This window comes from Myodes glareolus, chromosome 8, assembly GCF_982192425.1.
Source record: "Myodes glareolus chromosome 8, mMyoGla1.1, whole genome shotgun sequence".
NCBI classification, from domain to species: domain Eukaryota; kingdom Metazoa; phylum Chordata; class Mammalia; order Rodentia; family Cricetidae; genus Myodes; species Myodes glareolus.
Genome location: NC_142033.1, coordinates 1926654 through 1949315, shown reverse-complemented (window position 1 = coordinate 1949315; position 22662 = coordinate 1926654). Strand labels below are relative to the sequence as shown.

Below are 22662 nucleotides of genomic sequence, written 5' to 3'. Positions count from 1 at the left end.
AATGTTTCCATTACAGACAGGCTATATGGCATCAATTTGGCAAGTTAGACTAGGACTTCTACTAATAATTCCCTGGTATGAAAATGCTTATGGTGGCATGCAAAAAAAAAAAACCCAAACAACAAACAAACCAGTATTTGGTTCCTAGGGGGAAAAAAGAAACCATTAATAAGGCAGCCCTCTCAGTTGGTCATATTCTTTCCTGCATTATAAAATGTCCACACTAAGGTGTAGCAAGGCATTATCTATGGGTGTCAGGATAGACAGCAGAGACTTTGGACCCTGCATTAGGCTGTACTCTGGAGAGTACATCTGCCATTCCTAGTCAGTGAGATTCCCTGTGTCAAGCAAATCCCATCATCTCTCGTGTATGTTCAGCCTTCCTGACTACTGCAAGGCTACACTCACAGCTTCCCTAAGGACACCTGCTGAGGCCCAAGACCCAGGGCTGCTCAATTTATTTTGTACTTTTTTGTTTGTTTGTTTGTTTGTTTGTTTTTGCCATAGCCCCTTTAGGAGTCAGAGGTTAGTTTAATTTCAAAAGTTCTACAAGGAGTCATAGCCACCTTTTATTACTTCCTAGACATCCACATCTGAGTCAATGATTGATCTTTCCTGTGAGAGAAGGATTAATGAGAAGGCAAACAAAGAGTACTTTTCCTCCAGCATTGTGAAGAATGGCACACAGCACCTGCCAGGACAGCGGTCACCTCCGTCAGTGAATGGGTGGCCAGTGAGAAGGACATATGGGAATGTCTGTGGTGATGGTGAATTGGATATACAGTTGGATAAAACAGATTACACATCTATTAAAACTCAATAACTATACATTTAAAATCTGTGCACTTCATTTATGTAAATTTTACTTTCAAGAAAAATGCTGACATATATTTAACTCTGCCTTATGAAATATATGCTGAAATATTTGGGACAAAATATATTGATAGCTACAATTAATGTTGAAATGCACCAAAAATTACAACAATGAGAGCCGGGCAGTGGTGGCGCACACCTTTAATCCCAACTAGGGAGGCAGATGGGTGGGCATCTGAGAGCTCAAGGCCACCTGGTCTACAAAGCTGGTTCCAGAGCAGTCAAGGCTACACTGAGATACCCTGTCTTGAAAAAACCAACCCACCCACCTCCAGAAAACAATGAAAAAACTGATAGGGCAGGGAGAGATAGAAAGGAAGTGGAGCAGGAGGGTGACCTGCAGGTAAATGGCTGCTGTAAGGTTCTTCCCTCTTTGCTGGACATTTCAACGTTTTTCACAATAAAAAATCATCTAGTGCAGATGAAGCCAGAGTGAATAACACAGGCCAAGCGTCCGAGTCCGCTAGGTCCCCTGAAGGTCCTGCTGCTCCTCGGACTTCACATCCCAAGGTGTGACTTACCCGAGTAATAAAAAACGCTGGCAAAACAGCTGGCACTTTTATGTGAAACTTAATTACTTTCATTCTGCCTATCACTTTAAAAAAGCCCAGATTGGCATGACTCATGTGGTTACAGGTAACAGGGAGCAGTTATTAGAATGGAGTAGGCAGAAAGGAGCCTAAAAGGAAATGTGATTTTACTGCATGACAAATCTCCCTCAAGTAGATTTCTATTTATTGAATACTTCTAATGAAGTGCTATTTAAAAAAAAATCCAACTGCCTACACACCATTCAAAAGCACTGTTAACAAACTCAGTTTTGGGACTAAATATGTTTCAGTTTGTCATGTCTGATGAGGTGATACAAGATAATTTTATTTCATATAACTCTGATTAAAATCCTGAACTATATACAAGCAGAAGAGACTGAGCAATGGGTTCATGAGTTTGCTCCCCCCCCCCCCGTAAGTTCACAGGGAGTGGCACACTGGGAGGTGTGGCTTTGTTGGAGGAAGTGTGTCACTGTGGAGGCGGGCTTTGAGGTCTCACATATGCTCAACCATGCCCAGTGTCTCAGTTCACCTCCTGTTGTCTGCAGTTCAAAGATGTAGAACTCTCAGCTCCTTCTCCAGCACCATGGCTGCCTGCATCCTGCATGCCTCCATGTTTCCCTCCACGATGATAAAGGACTAAACCTCTGAACTGTAAGCCACCCCATTAAATGTTTTCCTTTCTAGGAGTTGCTGTGGTCACGGTGTCCTTCACAGCAATAGAAACCCTAGCTAAGACAAGGGCCTAAAAGACTTCCTACAAAAGAGTGGAGACAGAGCAGGAAAAACAGGTCAGATGTGAAAAGCTAAGTGTGCCTGGGAGCCGACAGGAGGTGTCAGAATTGGTACCCAAGTTTTACAGCTGGGTAAAAGTAATAAAGGCTGACTTAGGACAGTGGTCAAGAAAAGCTGAAGAACTGCTCATGCATTCTTAATATACTCACAAGTTCGTTTCCAAATGATTCACTTACTTGATTTTCATTTTCATTATCTTTGATAACCAAATACCTCAATAAATTTAATGAAGCCATAATCCTGTTAATTAAAAAAAATAACTTATTATCTTCAGTATACATTTATGTAATCAACAGCTGAAATATATAAAGCAAGTTAAAAGCTCGGAAATACTGCTGTCAGCACATCTGCCCTTAGACACTATCCCCACCCCTCTGTGGAGTGGCAGCAGCTTATCGCTGTCCTGCTGTCCCGCTGTGTGCTCACAAGACCAGGTGAGCATTATTTCCCCTTCGCCCCAGAGACAGCCTGGCTGTCCTCAAGATCATTTCTTGCTTCCCAGATTTCAAGATTTTCTTTGTTTGTAAATACAAGCAATTCTCCACATCCATTCAAATACACCAAAAGTGAAAGTTTATACTCTACATGGTAAAAAAAAAATAGACCTGAAAAACAAAGTCCAAATATTTAATCCCTTAATACACTGTTTTTGTGAGATTCTTAAGTTTTATTCAGAAATGCTGTGGTTTCAAATCTCTGTATAATGCTGAGATAGAAAATCAGTCACTGTCCTGGAAAGAAGAGGTTTTGTTTCTATGTGAGTCACTGAGTAACTTAACTAGGAATCCTGGTGCCGGTCACCTCACCTATCTGAGTTCTGCAGTAAGTCTGTCTCGGCACCCTCGGGGAGGGACAGCACCAAATCCAACAGTGCAATCAGCTGAGGACCTCTAAACCATTTGTTAGATGTTTTCTGAAAAGCAAGAGGAAGATTATGAAGAGTTCATGTAATAGTATGATAAATGTTGCATATTGTAACAATGAGAACTCAAAAAGTTACAGATTCTTTAACTTTCATTTCTGTGTGCCATTCACTTTCCAGACCTAGTGAAGGCCTTGCCAGCCTGAGAACACTGGGATCTTCTTCTGTGTGGGGTTATGCATGGTCACATACATATGAGACTCAAATTTGTATTTTTCTGAAGTATACAGCACAACTTATATTATCAGCCAAAAGAAATAATATAGTTTAAATTTATAGTTAACAAAATTCGGGGGGGGGGGGGGCAGAGGTGGAGTTTTCTTTTTAAACAGGGAATTATACTTTAATATTATAGACAGAAAAATCCTGTGGGTGAACCAACACTGGCATGTGCCACACGTGAATAAATCAGTAACTGACCCCCCCCACCTGGGTTTGTATTCTTACCTTAAATGATGCATCGATCTGATTTTTGATATTTTGAATTACGAAGCCTTCCACACCTGAGTGATTACTTGTATTTAATAAGCACCTTTAAAGCAAAATTATAGCACATAAAATTATATTAAATTACAATATAATAGTGATAAAAAAGTTTGCAATTCAATTGGGCCTCACGTAACTTCTAAGATTATAAACTTCACAGTGAGAACAATTATCAGCGTGGCCAGTGACCTGCAAAGCTCTCCTAACAGCTTGTGCTTTCACTACCTGGTAAATCTCACGTACAACTGATATGTGCATAGGTCAGAGAATGGGTGTATTGTTCTGTCAGTTGGGGTGTGTGTAGGCCAGAGAAGGGTGAATGTCCTGGTCTTTTTTTTTTTTTTTTGTCCTGTTCTTTTATGTGTGTGTGTGTGTGTGTAGGCCAGAGAACAGTGCGTGTCTTCTTCTATTTGTCTCCTTATTCTTTTGAGACACGGTCTCTCACTGAACCTGAAGCTAGGCTGGCACAGCAAGTCCCAGCAATCCTCTTGTTTTCTGCGTCCTCTGACCTTCCACCCAGCACTGGAGTTAACGGTGCATACAGTCATGATCAGTTTGTTATTCTTATCCCCCGCCCCCCCCCCCCCCCCGCCATGGTTTCTCTGTGTAGCCCTGGCTTTCCTGGAACTCGCTTTGAGAACCAGGCTGGTCAAGGCCTCCTGTCTCCACCTCCCCAGTGCAAGGACTAAAGGCAGCACCACCACTGGCTGGCTACCTGCCCAGTTTTTGTGTTGATTTGGGAGATTTGAACACAGGCCCCCAAGCTTGTGAAGAAGGTGGTTCTTACCACTGGGCCACCTCCTCAGCCCTCAAACAAGAAATATCTACTAAACCAAATTTGCATCTTTTCATGCATATAATTTAACATGCTGAGAATGAGCACCGGTATAACCTCAAAGCTTCCAGAGGTGTTCCCTGTGAAAGGCTGCCGCTGGCTTACTCGCCGAGGGAAACCTGACGGCACTGTTAATGGCTTAGGTCTCCAGTGTCCCCAAAGGTTCATGTGCACGAGTCCTGGTTCTCACTCGGTGGTGGTGGCATCTTTAGGAAGTGGGGCCTCATGGAAGGAAACTAGGTCCCTAGAGGCTTGCGCTTGAAGAAGGGACCGGGACTCTAACCCTTTCTACCCATCTGTGCCTGTGCTCCTGGCCACGGCGAGGTGAGTGGCCCTTCTGCAGCCCTAAAGCTACAGAGCCAACTGCACAGACTGAGGCCCCAAGCCCATAATGGGAAGCTACTACGAGAACGGGGTCTCTCAGAAGAGCATGGCATGAGATCTGAGGGCTGACTCTGCTGTCAGAGGAGACTAGCACCAGCCCTGCGATGCCAGATCTCTACACACCCTACATCTCAATATTGCTTTAATCAGTTTGCACCTCATTCTTAGGACCCAGCCCAGGGTGAAATGGGCTAAGATTGTGGGCTGACTGTCAGTGTTGTTGGAATACACCCGCCTCCTGGTGGAAGAAGAGTGGAATCTCCACGTACACTGTACAATGGCCTTATAAAGCCTCTATTTATTATATAGTTTTCTAACATTTAACTTATTGCCTAAAACTCTACTAAAAACTCTACTGGTAAGAACTCAGAGTAACGGAGTGACTGGCCTGTCAAAGTTACAGACTCCGTGACACCCTCAGTTCAGTTATAAACAATGGAGATTATTGAACTCTAAGGTTCTATCTAGCAGGAGCATTATCAATCTCTGTTATTCTTTTAAGACTGCTTGGAGTTTTTTTTTAATTGTTTTTATTGCTATACATTTTTCTCCATTCCCCTCCCCTCCCCTCCCCTTCTGCCCTCCCCCATGACCCCCACACTCCTAGTTTACTCAGGAGATCTTGTCTTTTTCTCCTTCCTATTCAGATCCATGTTTGTCTCTCTTAGGGTAAGTTTACAATATTTCAATTAAACTAAAAATTATACACTGCTACTCACATAATAGACATTATGTTTCCAAAATACTCAATAAGCTGATTCTTTAGCTCTTACAGATACTGAACTACACTGTACAAATATTGTACCTTTAATAATTACATGGCATTAGTAGGTTTCAATCAGTCACACACTAGGTTATTATCCATGGGCTATGTTTTAAAATGTCTCTTAAAAGCTCATGTGTTAAAGACTGGGTGCAGCTGACAGACTTCTGTGAAGTGACCGATTAGCTGTTGAGGGCTCAAATCAATCAACAGATCAACCCTTGATTGAGTCATAACAGAATGGTCCTGCTGAGAGGTGGGAAAGAGGAAGCAGAGCCTCAGGCAGGAGAAAGGTCTCCAAAGGCCTGACAGGGTGGCTCTTGTCCTTGGCCCTTCCATCATGACCTCCACATACCTCCTCCAGGAGCTCTGTCTTACCACAGGACACAGCACAGGAGCTGGCAAGCCACGGACGACACACTGAACCCAAACAAACCTTTCTCCCTAAGTTGTTGTCTCAATTATTTTGCCTAGCTCGCCAGCTTGATACATACCTAAATAATGTGTGTTTGCCTTGTAAATCCAACTTGTCAATGTACAGCTGGAGCAGAGCCAAGCCTTTTTTCCTCTGGAATTAAACAAACGATACTATTACACGAAACATTTAAATCTAGTTATTTATTAACATTTCTCACTGTGACTCACAGCTAGTCCCCAATCATACATACCAGTGTCTCAATGGGGCAAAGTGTCATTACTTTGACTAAGCCCTAGAAATAAAGAAAAAAATTTCAAATTCATATATACATTTTGACCACAATGAAAGTTAAATTATCGATCTCTGTGAGTTCGAGGCCAGCCTGGTCTACAAGAGCTAGTTCCAGGACAGGCACCAAAAACTACAGAGAAACCCTGTCTCAAAAATCAAAAAAAAAAAAAAAGTTAAATTATCACTAGATACAAACTAAAAGTTGAGAGAAAAGAGGGCAGAGAAAGGCATCTGAGTTAAGGAGATGACTCCTCTGGCTTCACTGCTACGTCTATGGCAAACTAACTGCAGTCAGCTCTTCACACAGCACAAAGCAAGGTGTGACTAGGTGTGGTTCTAAAGGCAATGGTGATTTTCAATTATGCATAGAATAGAAAGAAAAGGAAATCAAATATGCAGAAGTTTAATACACTCATTAAATGTAACCAAGCTTATGTAGTAGCAAAAGACATTCTTTCCTATTTAAATACTAAGAATTTTCTGCACTCAGAGCTAAAATGACACAGCGAACAAAGATCACAGGCAGGCATAGCACAGGCGGAGACGGGATGGACGCAGGCGGGGAGTGCAAATCAGGAGAAGGTTGGGGCTTCGCCTCCCGGAGCCTCCCGTTATGCCCTCAGCTAGGATGGTCGCCAATAGCTGTTTAGGAGCTGGGGGAAACTCAAAAAGAATAAAATTATTTTAAAGTATAAATTAACCAAGATAGAATTTAAAACTCAGTTCGGTAGTCTTGCTGGCCATCTAGTCTGGCTTTTGGCACAGATGGCAGACCACTTCCATCAGCACAAAAACTCAACCGGAAGCAACAGCAGCGCCTGCAGAGGCTGAGAAGGAAGGGAACTGCAGGTGTACGTTACCTTGGCAGAGTTCAGAACAGGCAGGGAGCTGTTTTAGAGCTGAGTCTATATTCTGCTTACCTGAGGCACAGCGAGAAAACTCTTGATTTCTAAGTACCGATGGAGTAGGCTGTTGTCTTCTAACCTCAGTAAGCTGTTCTCCAGAAGTTCCTACAGATGAAATACACACAGACATTCAAGGTGAAGTTGACAGTTGCATTATTTTTAATATTTATAATGCTAGCAGACCAGCTGGAAGGATGGCTCAACAGAGAAAAGGGCTTACCCAAGCCTAATGACCTGAGGTCCCCAGAACACATACAACGGAGAGAACCGGCTCCTGCAGGTTGTCCTCTGACCTCTGACCTCCACAAATGCACGTGCATGTGTTCTCTCTCTCTCTCTCTCTCTCTCTCTCTCTCTCTCTCACACACACACACACAAAATGGTAGCAAATGAATCTTACCAATCCTTTTGAGAAAACAGACTGTTCTGTTCTGAAAGAAAACATTAAAAGTTATCACTATGGTTTTCTTTTTTTTTAGAATGGTTCCTTACTTTAGGAGAAGCAAATGAATACTGAAATACAAGGTCTTTTTACAGCTGTACCGACAGGTGCACACCCGTCACACTAGCACTCGGGAGGCTGAAGCATTGGACACTACCCATGTTCATCACGAGACTGTTCTGAGATTAACTAACTAAATGATATGTATGTTAAGGAGAAATTCTGTTGCTGTTGCTTTTTGCCACAAGGTCTCGGAGCGCACGCCCTGGCCTCAGCACTGCACACTGCATGTTGCTAAGGATGAACCTGAACCCTGTTCTCGCTCCCCGAGGACTGTTCAGTGTTACCGTCCGATCCTGAGATTTCATCTTACCTCTGCAGAAGCACTTCAATGTGTTCCATGTTCAGCTGCAAAAGGTGCAATGGACTAAAATGGGAAAGAATTAAAAAAGAGGTTTAGAATCGGTAATTTCCTTTCCTAACCACTGACAAATCAATGAGAGACCACATGCCAGATAAGAACTCAACACTGACCTCCAATCACAGCCCCAAACATCGCACACACACACACATTTAGAAATTTATACACATACTATTTGAATTCTATTCTCCCCAGAAAACACATTAGGTCTATAAAACTCTATAAAAACCTTAACTCCAGAACTCAGATTACTGGAGTTAAGGTTTTTATAGAGTTAAAATAAAGTGAGGTCTTTGGGTGAGTTCTAATTCAGTGTCTCATGCCTATTAGAAAGGAAGCTCAGGGCTGGAGAAATGGTGTAGTAGCTGGGTTATGCTGCCTTTGCAGGGGACCCGGGTTCAGTTCCTAGGACCCACGTCAGCCTCCTGCAGGCACCTCACATACTCACATATCCACACACAGACATAATTAACATACATAAACAGATATAATTAAACCTTTTTAAAGGAAATTTAGAGAGTTGCACACAGGGAGGATGATGTAGGAACGCGAAGGCAAAGACCATTAAAGACCCACACGCCAGAGATGCAATCTCCCAAGCTGTCACCTGGGGAAGAGGGAATTTCATGTCAAGAGTGCCCTGGTCAGACTGTGTCTCAGAGATTACTTTGTTTGATGTGGAGAGGGCCGTGGCCCACTGTGCGGAGCACCAGTTCCTAGGTACACGGGTTGGGGCTGTGTCAGAAAGCTGACCGTGAGCGAGGAAGCGAGCTGGACAGCCTTAAAGCAAGCAGGGCTCCTGCTTCAAACTCCTGCATTGTGTTCTTGTCCTGACTTCCTTCGAAGATGGATTATGATGGGAAATGTAAGCCAAATAAACCCTTTCTTCTCCAAGTTGCTTTTGCTCATGGTGTTTAGCATGGTAACAGAAAGCAAACTAGAACCCAACCCTCCAAAGGAAGCAGCCTTCTGGGACTTAACCACACACATCCAGCCTCTAGAGCTAGGGTGATGTTTCTTCACTGTCACAGAATTTTGTAATAACACCCTATTGATTTTAAATACATTTTGCTGAGTATTTATGGAACCAAACTAAGCAAGGAAACTGGGTTGTTTTCTGACTTTGTGTTGTTATTCTGTTGTTGTCTCTGGGGGATTTTAAAATGTGTTTGTGTGCAGGTCTGCACCGTCACAAGCATGTTAGACACTGACATGAATACAAAGGACCTTTTGGAGTCAGCTCTGTTTCTAGGAACTTCAGGCCTAGATAACAAGGGCTCTCCTGGAACTTGCTGGTAGATCTGGTTGGCCATGAACTCACAGAGATCCCCCTGCCTCTGCCTAGGGCTGGGATTAAAAGTGTGCATAACCACACCCAGCTATTTTGTTGTTTTTAATCTCAATTTTGATATTTAGTTCAGACTTCCTAGAATTTACTATGTAACCCAGCCTGACCGACAATTCAAGATCCTCCTGCCTCAGCCTCCACAATTCTGTGTATTGCCACACCTAGGTACTTATCTTTTTCTACAGCATTCTTACCTGGTTTTGGCATCAGGATATTATCTTGGAAGAATGAACTAGAAGCACTCCTTCCCTTTTATTTATGGATAGGTTAAGGATGACTCCTGTTAGTTCTTTGAGCATCGGGAGGATCAGAGTGGATCTGCACAGCCTGGGCTTTTCTTCACGGGGAGATGCTGGTTACTCATCTGTGTAGCTTCTGGGATGGCCTTAGTTCAATGTTGGTAGGTCATAGATGTCTAGAAATGTATTGACTTCTAGATTTTTCCCAATTTATTAGAATATATGTTTTCAAAACAATTCATAGTGATCCTCTGGATTTTAGTGGTAATATCGCTCTTTTGTACTATTTGTATCTCAATTTCATCATCTCATTGTTGGTTTGGTTAAATATCTGTGAATTTATTTGCCTTTTCAAAGAACCAGTTGCTTCATCAACCTCTTGTACTGTTCTTTGACTGCACGTCATTTCTTTCTACACTGGTAAGTAGTTTCATCTACTAAATTTATTTTGAACTAGTTCTGTTTGCCTAAGACCTTCAAATACATCATGAAGTTATAAATAAATCTGAGATCCCCCATATTAAAGATTTATTTTATTCATATACATATTGATATGTATGTACATGTGTCTGTGCCCACAGAGGCCAGAAGATGACATAAGATGCCCTGGGGCTGGAATTAAAATCTGCTGGGTGACCTGACATGGGTGCTAGGATCAGAACCACTGGTCTAAAGCGCAGCAAGCTCTTTGAATACTGAGCCAGCTTTCTGCCCCTACTATTTTTAAGTTTGGCTGTCTTCCCAAGTTCCTGGCAGGTGTTTTTTGTTTTGTTTTTCAGTTGGTTCTAGAAGTTTTAAATCATTCCAGTTTCCTCAAATGATTCATCGATCGGTCGAAAGTGCGCTGTGTAGCCAATCTCCAGGTGTTTGCTATTTTCTGTACTTTGTTCTGCTATTGATTTTTAATTTTATCACCTTACAGTCTGAGAAAAGATGTTCTTGTTTTTTAAATTTGGTTAGACATGTTTTACAACTTAGAATGTGATTTCTTTTTAGAGGAAGTTTCACGGCTGCTGAGAATGTATATTCTGAAGATACCGAGGGAAATACTCTGCAGTGGTCTAATAAGTAGCTCTGACCTATGATATGGCTTCCCTCACCTTCCTGCTAGGTCTTCTCTGAGTGACCTACCTACAGATCAAACTGTGCTGACCTGAATTTGGACTTACCTTTGCTTACACTACCTGTCTGTTTTATGAAATTATGTGTATCACTGTCATATATATAATCTTCTTAATGGCTTGCTCATTTACTTTGGCTTGGGGGGTCTATGTTGTCAGACACAAGAACAGCCAGTTCAGCCTACTTCCTGATTCCATTTTTTAAATATTTTTAAATATTAAAATATATTTTAATATTAAATTTAATATATTTAATAATAATGAATATTATTTTCCATACTTTAAGTCTGTGTGGGATTCAACAGTTTCTCTTCCTCTGTCTGTCTATCTCTTTTTCTTTGATTCAGGGTTTTACTGTGTAGCCCTCATAAGCCTAGGACTTACTGTGGATGGGCTTGAACTCACGGAGATTTGCCTATTTCTGCCTCCCATGTGCTGAGTGTTTCTTAAAGATAGAAAATGGTCTGGGGCTGGAGAGATGGCTCAGCAGGTTCCCAGGACCGCCTGTTGCTCCATCTCTAGGGGGATCTAGTAACTCTGGCCTCCTTGCACACCCGCACTCATAAGCTCACACGCACACATATACACAATGTAAAATGTTTTAAAATGATAGAAACTATTTGGATATCATTTTAATCCAATCACTTGATCTGCATATTTTAATAGGAGGATTAAGAGTTTGCATTCGGGGTTATTACTGAGAGGTGTGTGGCAAATTCCCGCTGTTTTCCTGACTAAGGCACTGTTTTCTTCTGACTTATTCCCCCCACGCTGCTGTGGCTGTCACTTCCTTCTCTGTGCTGAGATTGCCTAATGTGCTTGGGAGAAAAAGAACAAGCGTATAGAGGGCTATAAAAACAAGTAAATGGTTTATAAAAAGAATAAAGCAAAGTCTTTAAAGAGACAGAATACAGTTAAAGGAGTAAAGATAACAAAATAAATATGAAAAAGGAATAGAGTAAAAACAAATGAGCCACAGAAAGATGAAATATACACAGAGAGTCTGGATTATGTATATTATTGTGTTTTCTTTGAATTTTTTGACTGTGAAGGAGCTAAATACAGAAAGACATTTCATGGTATGGTCTGCCAAGCTAAACCAGCATATATATTTTAAACGTATCTTGACTTCAGAATTTGGGTCTAAGGATATGTTGCTGTGGAAAAGAGGTTGTTCTTTTGTTTCCACAGAAGTTGAGAACCTGTGGAATCCTTCCAGACTAATTTGGTTTGATGAACCAACCCCCCCCCCCAAAGGTCGCTGTGAACACACCCCCAAATACTTCACCCAACAGAAAGCAGAAAGCAGTTTGGAAAGAACTACTTTCATATTCCCAAATATTGTTTATAAGTGTTTGTTTACATTTAAAGGGGGATATGCTATTGAGATGGATATTTGAATTGGTATGGATTTTGGTCTATTGATACAAATGTAAGATCAATTTTGTTATATTGTATATATGTATTTCTGTTCTTGATTAAGGTATTATGCTTGTACAGCTCATTTATAATATAATGTATAATTAAGAAATACAGGTTAATAGATAATCATCTATAATAGTCAAGTTTGTAGTCATGTCAGTTAGGTTTTCTAGATATATAGAGATATATTTCAGTTAGATAGGTATGCTTCAAACCTTTCAGAGACCTTCAGAATATGGCATTTAAAATGTTTAAGAACTTAGATTTTCATGACAATGAGACACGTCTGCTCCTGGCAGCACCAATTACGTCAAGAGGAAGATGGGCATTGAAGAGCCTCCTTATGGAGTTTGTTAGCCATTTGGGCAGGAAACTGCTCTTGCCTGAACTGCCTGATGTTATGCTGTATGAACTGGACATGCAGGACCCACAGAGAAATGACTCCTGAACTTGCCTAAAGCAGGTGAAAACAGTCCTTCAGAGTTCCTGCTTCATGAAAGAGTCTGCCAGACATTCAGCAGGACACAGAAAAAGTTACTGACAAACTGCAAATATAGGCAGAACTGTCCTTGAAATTTCCTGCTTCATGGAAAAGTTTGCCATATACTATAGGCCTGCAGGCTGAAGATTGGATGCCCACAACGTTACAGAAGAACTTTGGGTGACTGTCCAGGCAGCGAGATGCCTTTGTCAATTCTAGAGTTTTGGAAGTTGCTTACAATGTACTTCCTGTTTACTTCGGTAATATTATATCCTTCTAGAGTCTTTGATGGAGTTGAACAATAGGTAGTTATAGTTTTCCTTAGTTATGATAAAAGATAAAGTAGATCTTACTTGATACCTGATTTGTTATATGTAATTTTACTATGTTAAAGTTAAAACCTTTCTTTTTATTTAAACAAGAAAAGGGAGGTGATGTGGGATTCTCCCCTGTATGTTCTGAATACCACTGGTTAATAAAGAAACTGTCTTAGGCCTGTGATAGGGTAGAGTAGAGCTAGGTGGGGAAAACTAAATTGAATGCTGGGAGAAGGAAGGTGGAGTTTGGAGAAGTCAAGTAACCCTGCTAGAGACAAATGCCAGAACTTTAGCTGGTAAGCCACAGCCTCGAGGCAATACACAGATTAATAGAAATGGGTTAAATTAATATGTAAGAGTTAGCCAATTAAGAAGCAAGAGCTAATGGGTCAAGCAGAGATTTAATTAATACAGTTTCTGTGTGGTTATTTTGGGGCTGAGCAGCCAGTGACAAACAAGTGGCCTCCTACTACACAGAGCGGTTGTTCCCTTAGTCAGCAGAGAGAGTAAGCCTTTATCAGTAGAGGTTTAGTAATTCTGGGTCTTCTGCTTCCCCCAGCTGAGAAGTCTGTGAACAAGATCGCTCAAGGTCCCCTAAAGTGAGCAAGGTAGGAGGCCTCATGCCCCCTTCTCTGGCTGTGTGCTGTGTAGCTCACAGACCTCCAGACATAGAACACTGTAGCCTGTGCCTGTGGGGCTCACAAGGCCCCCCCTCTTCTCTTACAGCTCTCCACTGTGGGAGTCTCCCCATCCCAGGCATTTCACCTAGCACTCAATGTTGGGGTGTTCTGTTTCCTTTATAACCCCAATTTCAGTATGGCTGGATTTCACCTGTCTGTCTCCATGCCTTTCATGCCCCCCACACCTCCCTGCAGGCCACACACTAACTTGTTGTCTTTTCTCACACTGGAGACACCCAATATGTGGAGACACACTGGAAACTCCAGCATCTCTAATCTGCCATCTTTCTGTGTACAGTGTGTTAGGACACATGTACTGGATACTGAGTAAGTCAAGAGTTTGACATTGACTCTTACCTTAAGACCATTGGAAGCTGATCAACACCGATGCCCTGAACAAATACTAGGTATGTCAGAGAGGCCACGGAGTCTGCCAATTGTCTGTCTTCTTCTTCCTCCAACTCAAGGCAACCCCATGTCCTTTTTTTCCTTCCATGATTAAGAATAATTTGGGGGACAGGGTGTCCAATTTGTGATAAAAATTCCTGTGAAATGGGTTTTAAAAAAAGTAAGCTATTGGCAAATTAACTATATTATCAGCCCTTCTTCTATAACCACACCCTATATAATCCCTTATCTTTGAAGGTGTATAGAATTGTGATACTTCCTTATAGAATTGTGATACTTGCTTTAACGATCAGTCCCATGATTAGATTGTCTCAAACACCAATGTTACTTCAGTGAGTGTGGTGGTTTGAATAAGAATGGCCCCATAGGCTCACACATTTGAATGCTGAGTCACCAAGGAGTGGCACCACTTGAGAAGGAATAGGAAGTGTGGCCTTGTTTAAGTAGGTGTGGTCTTATTGGAGGGAATGTGTCAGCGGAGGTGGGCTTTGAGGTTTCAAAACCCCAAAGCAGGTCTAGTTGTGTCTCTTTCTTCCCGCTGTCTGTATGTCTGAATGTAAAACTCTCAGCTCTTTTTCCAGCACCGTGTCTGCCAGCATTTTGCCATGCTTCCACAATAAGGATAACGCACTAAACCTCTAAAACTGTAAGCAAGCCCCAGTAAATGCCTTCTCCTACGCACTGCCATGGTGTCTCTTCACGGCAGTGAAGACTGACTAAGACAGGGAGGAAGTCTGTTGGTCTCAGATCAGTTGACTCTGAGTTATTCAAAAGATTGCCTGGATGGGCCTGACATATTCAGACAGCTTTTTTGTTTTGTTTCGTTTTATTTACTTATTTACATATTTATTGTGAAACATCAAAATAAATTTTGAGACTAAAAATAACTAAAGGTATACACACAAATGAGTTTTGTTGGCAGCCAAACTGTCCAATTGCTACACAGAGAGCTTTAGAGTGAGCTAAAGCAAACCATCCCAGGGGCTGGAGATGGTTTAGCAGTGAAGAGCACTGGCTGCAGTTCCAAGAGACCCAGTACTCTCTTCTGGCCTCCTTGGCTACTGCACACATGTGGTGCACATAAAAAAGACATACACTTTGGGATAAAATAAAATGAGTAAATTTAGAACACAAAAGAAGCTGGGCATGGTGGTGCACACCTTTAATGCCAGCGCTTGGAGACAGAGACAGGTGGATCTCTGAGTTCAAGGTCAGCCTGGTCCAAGGGGAGAGTTCTAGGATAGCCAGAGTTATATAGTGAGACCCTGTCTCCAAAAAAACTAAAAATAAAAAGAGAGAAAGACAGAAACCATTTCAACATGAAAAAAATGTAAGTGCTTCAGAGAGAGCAGTGGATGCTGGGTAATGGTAGGGCAGAGGGTGAGAGGGGAGCGCTTCACAGTGCAGACCTTCACGGGGACAGCCATGCTCTGGAGGTGACGGTGGTAACTGCATAATCTCAATGCTGCACTGAGATGGGGTCGGGGTGCTCTTCTGGAGGATCCAGGTTCAACTCCCAGCACCCATGTGCTAGCTAACAACCAAACCCTGATACCCTCTTCTGGCTTCCACAGGTCCTACATGCATGTGGTATACAGACACATTCAGGCAAACACACACACACACACACACACACACATAATTTTTAAAAAATACTGTTAAATCAATAACAATGATTTATATTATAATATTAAGAGAAAAAAATACACAGGTGTATATATGATATAATCATTCAAGACCATATATATATGGTCTTCCTATTAACATTCTAAGTAGAAACATTTGCAAGGCTTTGGATAACGAGTTACTATTTAATTGCCATCTTGTTTATCTGTGTTTTTAAAAAGTTACACATTACCCTATTAGTAAATTATCAATTTACGTGCTCATATGAAATAGATCAAAATATATAGAAGGATAAAATTTAAGATTACAGCAAGTATTATAGCAGATTAGACTGGCTGTACTTACTATTATTTCATATGCAAAAATCCAGAAAGGGTCATCTCCACCTTCTTCAGACTGTTCAAGGAACTGAGCTGTCAGCAAAGGGCATTTCAAGCATTTGCAACAGCTAAGGCATAAGAAATAGGTAACTATGGATCAACATCTCAAACACAGCATTCAGGGCTAGCTTTACAAGATAAGCCCTGCGTGACTTACTCATCCCCTAAGCTCAGGCTGAAATCTCATTGTCACTGTCACAGTATTAAGAAGTGGGACCTCATGGGAGGACTGTGCTGTTTTCGGAAGAGGAGCTCAGCTTACTGGAATCCCTACTTTTCCCCAGGTCCTAGCACCCCATGTTAAACTTCCTAGTCTAGAACTGTGCTACTGTTATAAATCAACTCATGTTTTATTATAGTAGCACAAATGGCCTAAGGCAAGGACCAATAATAATGTGTCTAAAACATGAATCCTGGGCTGGAGAGAGGGCTCAGGAGTTAAGAGCACTAGCCGCTTTTCCAAAGCACTAGTTCAATTCTCAGCAACCACTTGATGGCTCACAGCCACCTGTAATGAGACCTGGTGCCCTCTTCTGGCCTGCAGGCATAATGTTGTACATAATAAATAAATAAATCTAAAAAAATAAAAAATATACCTCTTTAAAAAAAGCATGAATCCTTTCTCATTAGTAACAGTAATGGGGAAAACACGAAAGTGCCTTGGTGGGCTCCATATGCTGAGATTCAATCCCATTTCTCAGACATCCCCCTGCCTCTGCCTCCCAAATGCTGGGATGAAAGGTGTGCGCCACCACTGCCCAGTTACTTTATCTTAAACCTAACTTTATTCCGTGACTAAGTCTTTTCTAGTTCTTTAAAACAGCCTTTTAAAAAAGTTTCTTTAATGACAAACTGCCTCATAAAAACCAACCTTAAATGCCCTAATACTGCAAAATAGAAAAGTAATAATAGCATTAATTTCCCAAACTAGAAAAAGATATGTCCAAAATATGTTTAAATACAAATTCCATGCATAATTTACAATTTAAGATTTCTCAGAAGTCACATGAGAAAAGTTGTGAGAAATAATTTTCCCAATTAGCTCAATATAACTGAAATACTTTGATAGGTCACAAGTATGCAAAGATTACTTAGGAATTTTTGCCTTTTCTTTCTTCTTATGGTGTCTGTTATTTGTCTTGGAGGTTTTGTTTGGATTTGATTTTTTTGAGACAGGTTATTCTGTAACCACGGCTCTGGTTTTGATCTTGCCATCCTCCTGCCTCAGCTCCTGAGGGCTGGAATGACAGGTGAGCGCCACCTTATCCAGCTATGTCTCTTTTATAACTGCCCGTCTTCAAGTCTGGAGGCGATTCTATGCTGACAGCACACCCTCATTTGGACCATCCCTATGCCAACCGATGGGAGCTGTTTAGTCAGAACCCATGGTGAGAGACGTAGGTGAGCATGTGGCTGAATCTGAGGTCAGGATGGATGCTCAACACTCTGGGGGTCCTCTGCTGTTTTCTGACACATTTCCCAGACAGAATAAACTCTCTGAGTTAAATCTATCCTTACTGCTCCCACTCTCAGCATTTGCTGGCTGTGATGAGTGGAAGGAAATTAGTGAAAGGTTTGGTTTGATACTGTCAGTCCCTCACTAAACATCCATGATACATCAGGTCAACATTATGTCTGTCTGAAATTCAAAATCTGAAACAAGATTTCTGTGTACCAATAAGAAACACAGGGTAACTGAGCTACCAATTACTCACTCCAGTGAGATGTCCTTCAAAATAGACTTACAATTTCAGTAATTCATCTTTTAACTTTTCATTTTCCTTGTTTTCTTTGTTATCAGTCGCTTCTTCCACGAAGGGTCTCATGAACTCTGTCAAGGCCTTGCAGCACTGGCAAAGGCCATAGTCATCTGTCTGTATTTGTTCCTTAGAGCACGGCACAGGGAGAAGAGACAGTTGACTCCAAAGGGTGGACAGTGCCAGTCCAACTGAGTACACCTTGTTGGGGAGCTTCTGAATAACTGCAACAGAAACAAGCGTCAGCAGCTGCACACAGGACAAGAGGAAGTCAGCATTTAGAAGGTTCTGGATCTTTAGCAGGCAGAGCCTTGCTGAAAGAAGTATCACTGGAGGCTCTGAGGTGGTGTAGCCTGAGCTCACTACTCTCTCGTTACTGCAGTATGACCAGGCCCTTCTCACTACTGCCACCGTGTCTCCCCACCATGATGGACTGTACCCCTAACCAGATCAACATTCTTCCTCTCCTGCCACCACGCCCCCCACCACCACGATGGACTGTCTCACTGGAGGCAGGCTCCCCACTGCATCCCTAACCTACATCAACAGTTCTTCCTCAGACTGCCAGGTGCCAGGCACTTTGGCAGAGCATTAAGAAAATCAACTAATAAAGTGTTTTTATAACTGGTTATTTTTTTTATTTTTGATTATAAGCACAAAATATGAATGGAAAATTACACAGCACTATTTTTGTGCCCTTAGAAGATTTGAAATATTTGAGAAGTATAAGGTTGGTTGATAATCAGATTTAAATGAATTTATTCTGATGTCTAGGTCCACATTCTACAGTGAAAATAACTCCTTTCATGAGAAAATGTCTGTCTTGGCCGCTGAGGCCGCTGAGGCCGCTGAGGCGTACTATTGGCCAGTACCAAGCCACAAAGCTTTCTCGTTCTCCATGCCTTCTTTCACTCTCTAGACAGACCTTTCCACTCCAACCTCCCAAACCGGAAGCTGAGCAACACCCTGCTCCTATCCCAGACTGTATGCTACAGGTCACAGCTGACCACTAAATATCTTAGAGGGAAAATCCTAACTATAAACTGTAGATAAGAGAGCTAGCCAGGGACCTACAGAGACGGCTTAGTGGTTAAGAGCACTGGCTACTTTTCTAGAGGAGCTGGGTTCGGTTCCCAGCACCCATGTGGTGGCTCACAAGCTACTGGAACTCCAGTTCAGGGGATCTGATACCCATTTCTGGCCTTAAAGGACACCAGGCACGCAAGTAGTGTACAGATATACATTCACTCATACATGTAAAAAATTTTTTAATTAAAAAATGAAAGCTAACTAAAAAGTTCTATAACAAAGTATTGACTGAGCATCACCTTCCAGGCACCTCACAGGGTTCCCATGGCTCTGCTGGAGTAGCCTAAGGGCAGGGACTCAGTGACTGTCCACATTTAGGGGCAAACATCAAGGTACGTATGCAAATACAATAAGAAATATTTGGATATCAAAATGGTCATTACCTGTCTGTAGTGGTTGAAGTAAAAGAAGAATAGTTTGGGAAATCTGTTTTCCAGAGGGCTCTTCAATGAGTTCAAGCAAACCCAACAACAATTCCTTTGGGTTACATAACTATAAAAATATTCACAATTGAACCTGTTTAATACAAGTTGTATTTAAAGCCACATGATTACTATTTTAAAGAAGACATACTGAGAAAATACAGTTATATTTGCTTAACTGTAAAATGCCCTATAAATTGTTAAAAAGGATCTTCAGAGAGCAGGCTTCTTCTGATCTTGACCATGCCTTCTGTTGGCTGCTGTAGACGAAGGGCCCCCTTTGGTTCTTTCTGGACAGGTGATTTGTGGTGCACCCTGACAGCCACTTCACCGCCTTGCTTTTGAGAATCCTCGGAACCAACACCCATTATCTGAAAGAAGTGTCTCTTCCCTAACAATCATTTGTGTATGCTCCTCCAATCTCTAGTTTCCATATTAGGTCTCACCACGGGATTTTCAAACAAACTTTCTATTGTTGACCCCCACACCTCCTTCCCCCTCCCCACTCCCCTCCCTCACACCCCTGATAATCTCCTTTCAGCTTGCATGTCTCAAGCAGCACTAGACTCTGATACTGGGTCTAATGTGCACAAGGGTCAGCACGGCATCAAACAGCTCTTTAAAACTTACTAATAATATTTACTGTATAAGAACACTTGTTAAATTAGAGGCTTATAGCCCTTTACAGGGGTTTCAGACTGGATAATTCTTACATCCGGAAACTTTGGAAAATGCAAGATGGCATTGCCCACATCCAGCCAAGCACGACTGGGCGTTGTAGAAGAGTAATCTAACAGAACCTGGCATGCAGGGCAGTGCAGGGCTGCTGCTCTGACGGACCGAACCAGGCTTTCCTGACTCACCTTCACTAGTAAATCAAACACCAGAAAACAGTCTTTCCTTTCATCCTCTTCACCATTCCTCAGGAGACACCGAACAATAGGACCAACAAGATTCCAGCCCATGGACTTAATGACGGTCTGCAAAGCATGGTGGAGTAACACAAACACAGTCATCTACAGAACTCTTGGTGCTGCCTGACTAAGGGAGCAGAGACCAGGCAGGTGAGGCTCACATGTCCACTGTCCTTCCGGGCTCACAGCAGCCATCACCGTGCTGAAACGCTTTTAATATTTTCACCAAAGGAGACAGAACAACCTCCACTTTCACTCAGTAACTACATCTTCCTAGGACCTAAACAGTTTCGTCACTTCTGATGAGATAGTTGATTTGCTCAGGACAAGCAGGTACTTAGCATCCACAGAGAATTTGCTTCTCTTGATTCAAAAGGAAGACTAGACTATCAATGCCTGTAAACTGTTTGCAGTTCTTTGAACAATCTCTAAATAAAATTCTATCTATCTGTCTGTCTGTCTATCTAAATGAAGAAAAATGAAGTCACATTATCTATCTATCTATCCATCCATCCATCTACCTACCTACCTACTAGATAGATATGTGACTTCATTTTTATTCTCTCCCACACAAAACTTTCTCTTCTTTCTTTCTTTCTTTCTTTCTTTCTTTCTTTCTTTCTTTCTTTCTTTCTTTCTTTCTTTCTTTCTTTCTTTCTTTCTTTCTTCTTGAGACAGGGCTTCTCTGTGTAGCCCTGGATGTCCTCGAACTCACTCTGTAGACCAGGCTGGACTCAAACTCACAGAAATCTGCCTGCTTCTGCCTCCTGAATGCTGGGAATAAAGACATGCACCACCACTGCCAAGCAATTTTCTTCTCTTTTCAAACACATTTCAAATGCTTTCCACACAAAAGTTTATCTTTACAATTAATGGTTCACATGCATATCAAAACCAGATTTTCAAAATTAGCAATATATCTCAGCCCTCTGTCTTTTTCTCTCAAGTTATTAATACATACCACACACATACCATCTAATATGCTAGGTTCTAACACATCTGAGAAAAATCTTATATGTGTGTGTGAGGATCCCTACCAACCAAGGCTCTCAAACAGCAGTATATGTATGTGAGGAACCCCAAGCCTTAAAGAAGTTCAAGGAGCTTTATTAAGCTGTAAAGACCCCTCACAGAGAGGAAGTACCATCAGCTTTGCTTGGATCAGTCAGACACGTGGGTGTTTTTATCAAGCTGCAGCATAAACATTAAGGTTGCCTTTCTGACAAATAATTATCTGCTTTGGTTGTTCTTGTTTTGAGACAAGGTCTTAAGATGCTCCCAGGCTGGTCTTACATTCCTAGACTCGAGTGGTTCTCCCCAGTCGGCTACCACAGTGGCTTGGGCTAAAGGGTCATGCCAATGTGCTTTCATAGGCTTCCAACATTGTAATAGAAACATCCAAATTCACTGACTTGGATGAAAGGCAGCTGGTCTATCTTTTACTGTCTTAAGGTCTGGATTGAAGTACATTAGAGATCTATAGCCATGTCAGTTTTTAAAAATTCACCTTTCTCTTTTCATTCAATGAAATTGATGCTTAGAATGTGGTAGAAAATGAAGTACAAATTTTAATGAACAAAATCGAAGAATTCAATTATCAATAAAAATATTCATTATTAGGCTGGGTACTGTTGGCTCACACCTTTAATCCCAGCACTCGGGAGGCAGAGGCAGGCGGATCTCTGTGAGTTCGAGGCCAGTCTGATCTACAAGAGTTAATTGCTAGTTCCAGGACACGCTCCAAAGCTACAGAGAAACTCTGTCTCGAAAAAACAAAAAATCCCCAAATACCACACACACACACACACACACACACACACACACACACACACACGTTATTATTATTATTATTATTACTCTCTGTGTGTCTGTGTGTATGATATGCCATAGACCACATGTAGAACTCCAAGAACAACCCTGTGGAATCTGTCCCTTGCTTCCACCTTTACATGGATTCCAGAACTTGAACCCAGGCCATGGTCATCAGGTGTTTTGGCCCATGAGCCATCTCCCTGCCCGTATCTCACTGAATAGTCTCCCAGTGCTAGCTATGCTTCTGCCCAGCACTTGTATGTCAGAGCTCTGTAACTCACACCCCTACTTCTTTCAGAGCTCTTCACACGGTCCATCTCTCTCACCGTGGATTTGTTTCCTCTCTATATATTACACTTCCACTCTATACTTTTCTAAGAGTGTATGTTAGAATGTCATATTGTAAGCCAGGTGTGGCCGCACATGCCTTTAAACCCATAATTTAGGAGGCAAAGGAAGGAGGATTTCTGTGAGTTCGAGGCCAGCTTGATCTACATAGGAGCTCCAGGATGGTAGGACTATATAGAGAAGCCTGTTACAAACAGAACAGAATATTTTGT

The 22662-nt window shown here is 41.8% G+C and overlaps 1 protein-coding gene across 6 annotated transcripts in view; it reads right to left on the bottom strand.

The window, feature by feature from the left end:
* Positions 1-22662, bottom strand: part of Glmn (glomulin, FKBP associated protein) — a 34138-nt gene that overhangs the window by 4510 nt on the left and 6966 nt on the right. For 3 of the 6 annotated variants that reach the window (XM_085691520.2, XM_085691522.2, XM_085691521.2), the window contains exons 4-16: positions 20240-20356; positions 19338-19446; positions 17855-18089; positions 16074-16176; positions 14052-14239; positions 8039-8092; positions 7624-7654; positions 7239-7328; positions 6278-6319; positions 6104-6177; positions 3589-3673; positions 3026-3132; positions 2369-2459 (exon numbers count right to left, since the gene is read on the bottom strand). In XM_085691520.2, the coding sequence (XP_085547646.1) occupies positions 2369-2459; positions 3026-3132; positions 3589-3673; positions 6104-6177; positions 6278-6319; positions 7239-7328; positions 7624-7654; positions 8039-8092; positions 14052-14239; positions 16074-16176; positions 17855-18089; positions 19338-19446; positions 20240-20356 (1326 nt within the window). The remainder of the gene's footprint in view (positions 1-2368; positions 2460-3025; positions 3133-3588; positions 3674-6103; positions 6178-6277; positions 6320-7238; positions 7329-7623; positions 7655-8038; positions 8093-14051; positions 14240-16073; positions 16177-17854; positions 18090-19337; positions 19447-20239; positions 20357-22662) is intronic. The other 3 variants (XM_048447083.3, XM_048447085.3, XM_085691523.2) reach the window with 2 other exon arrangements.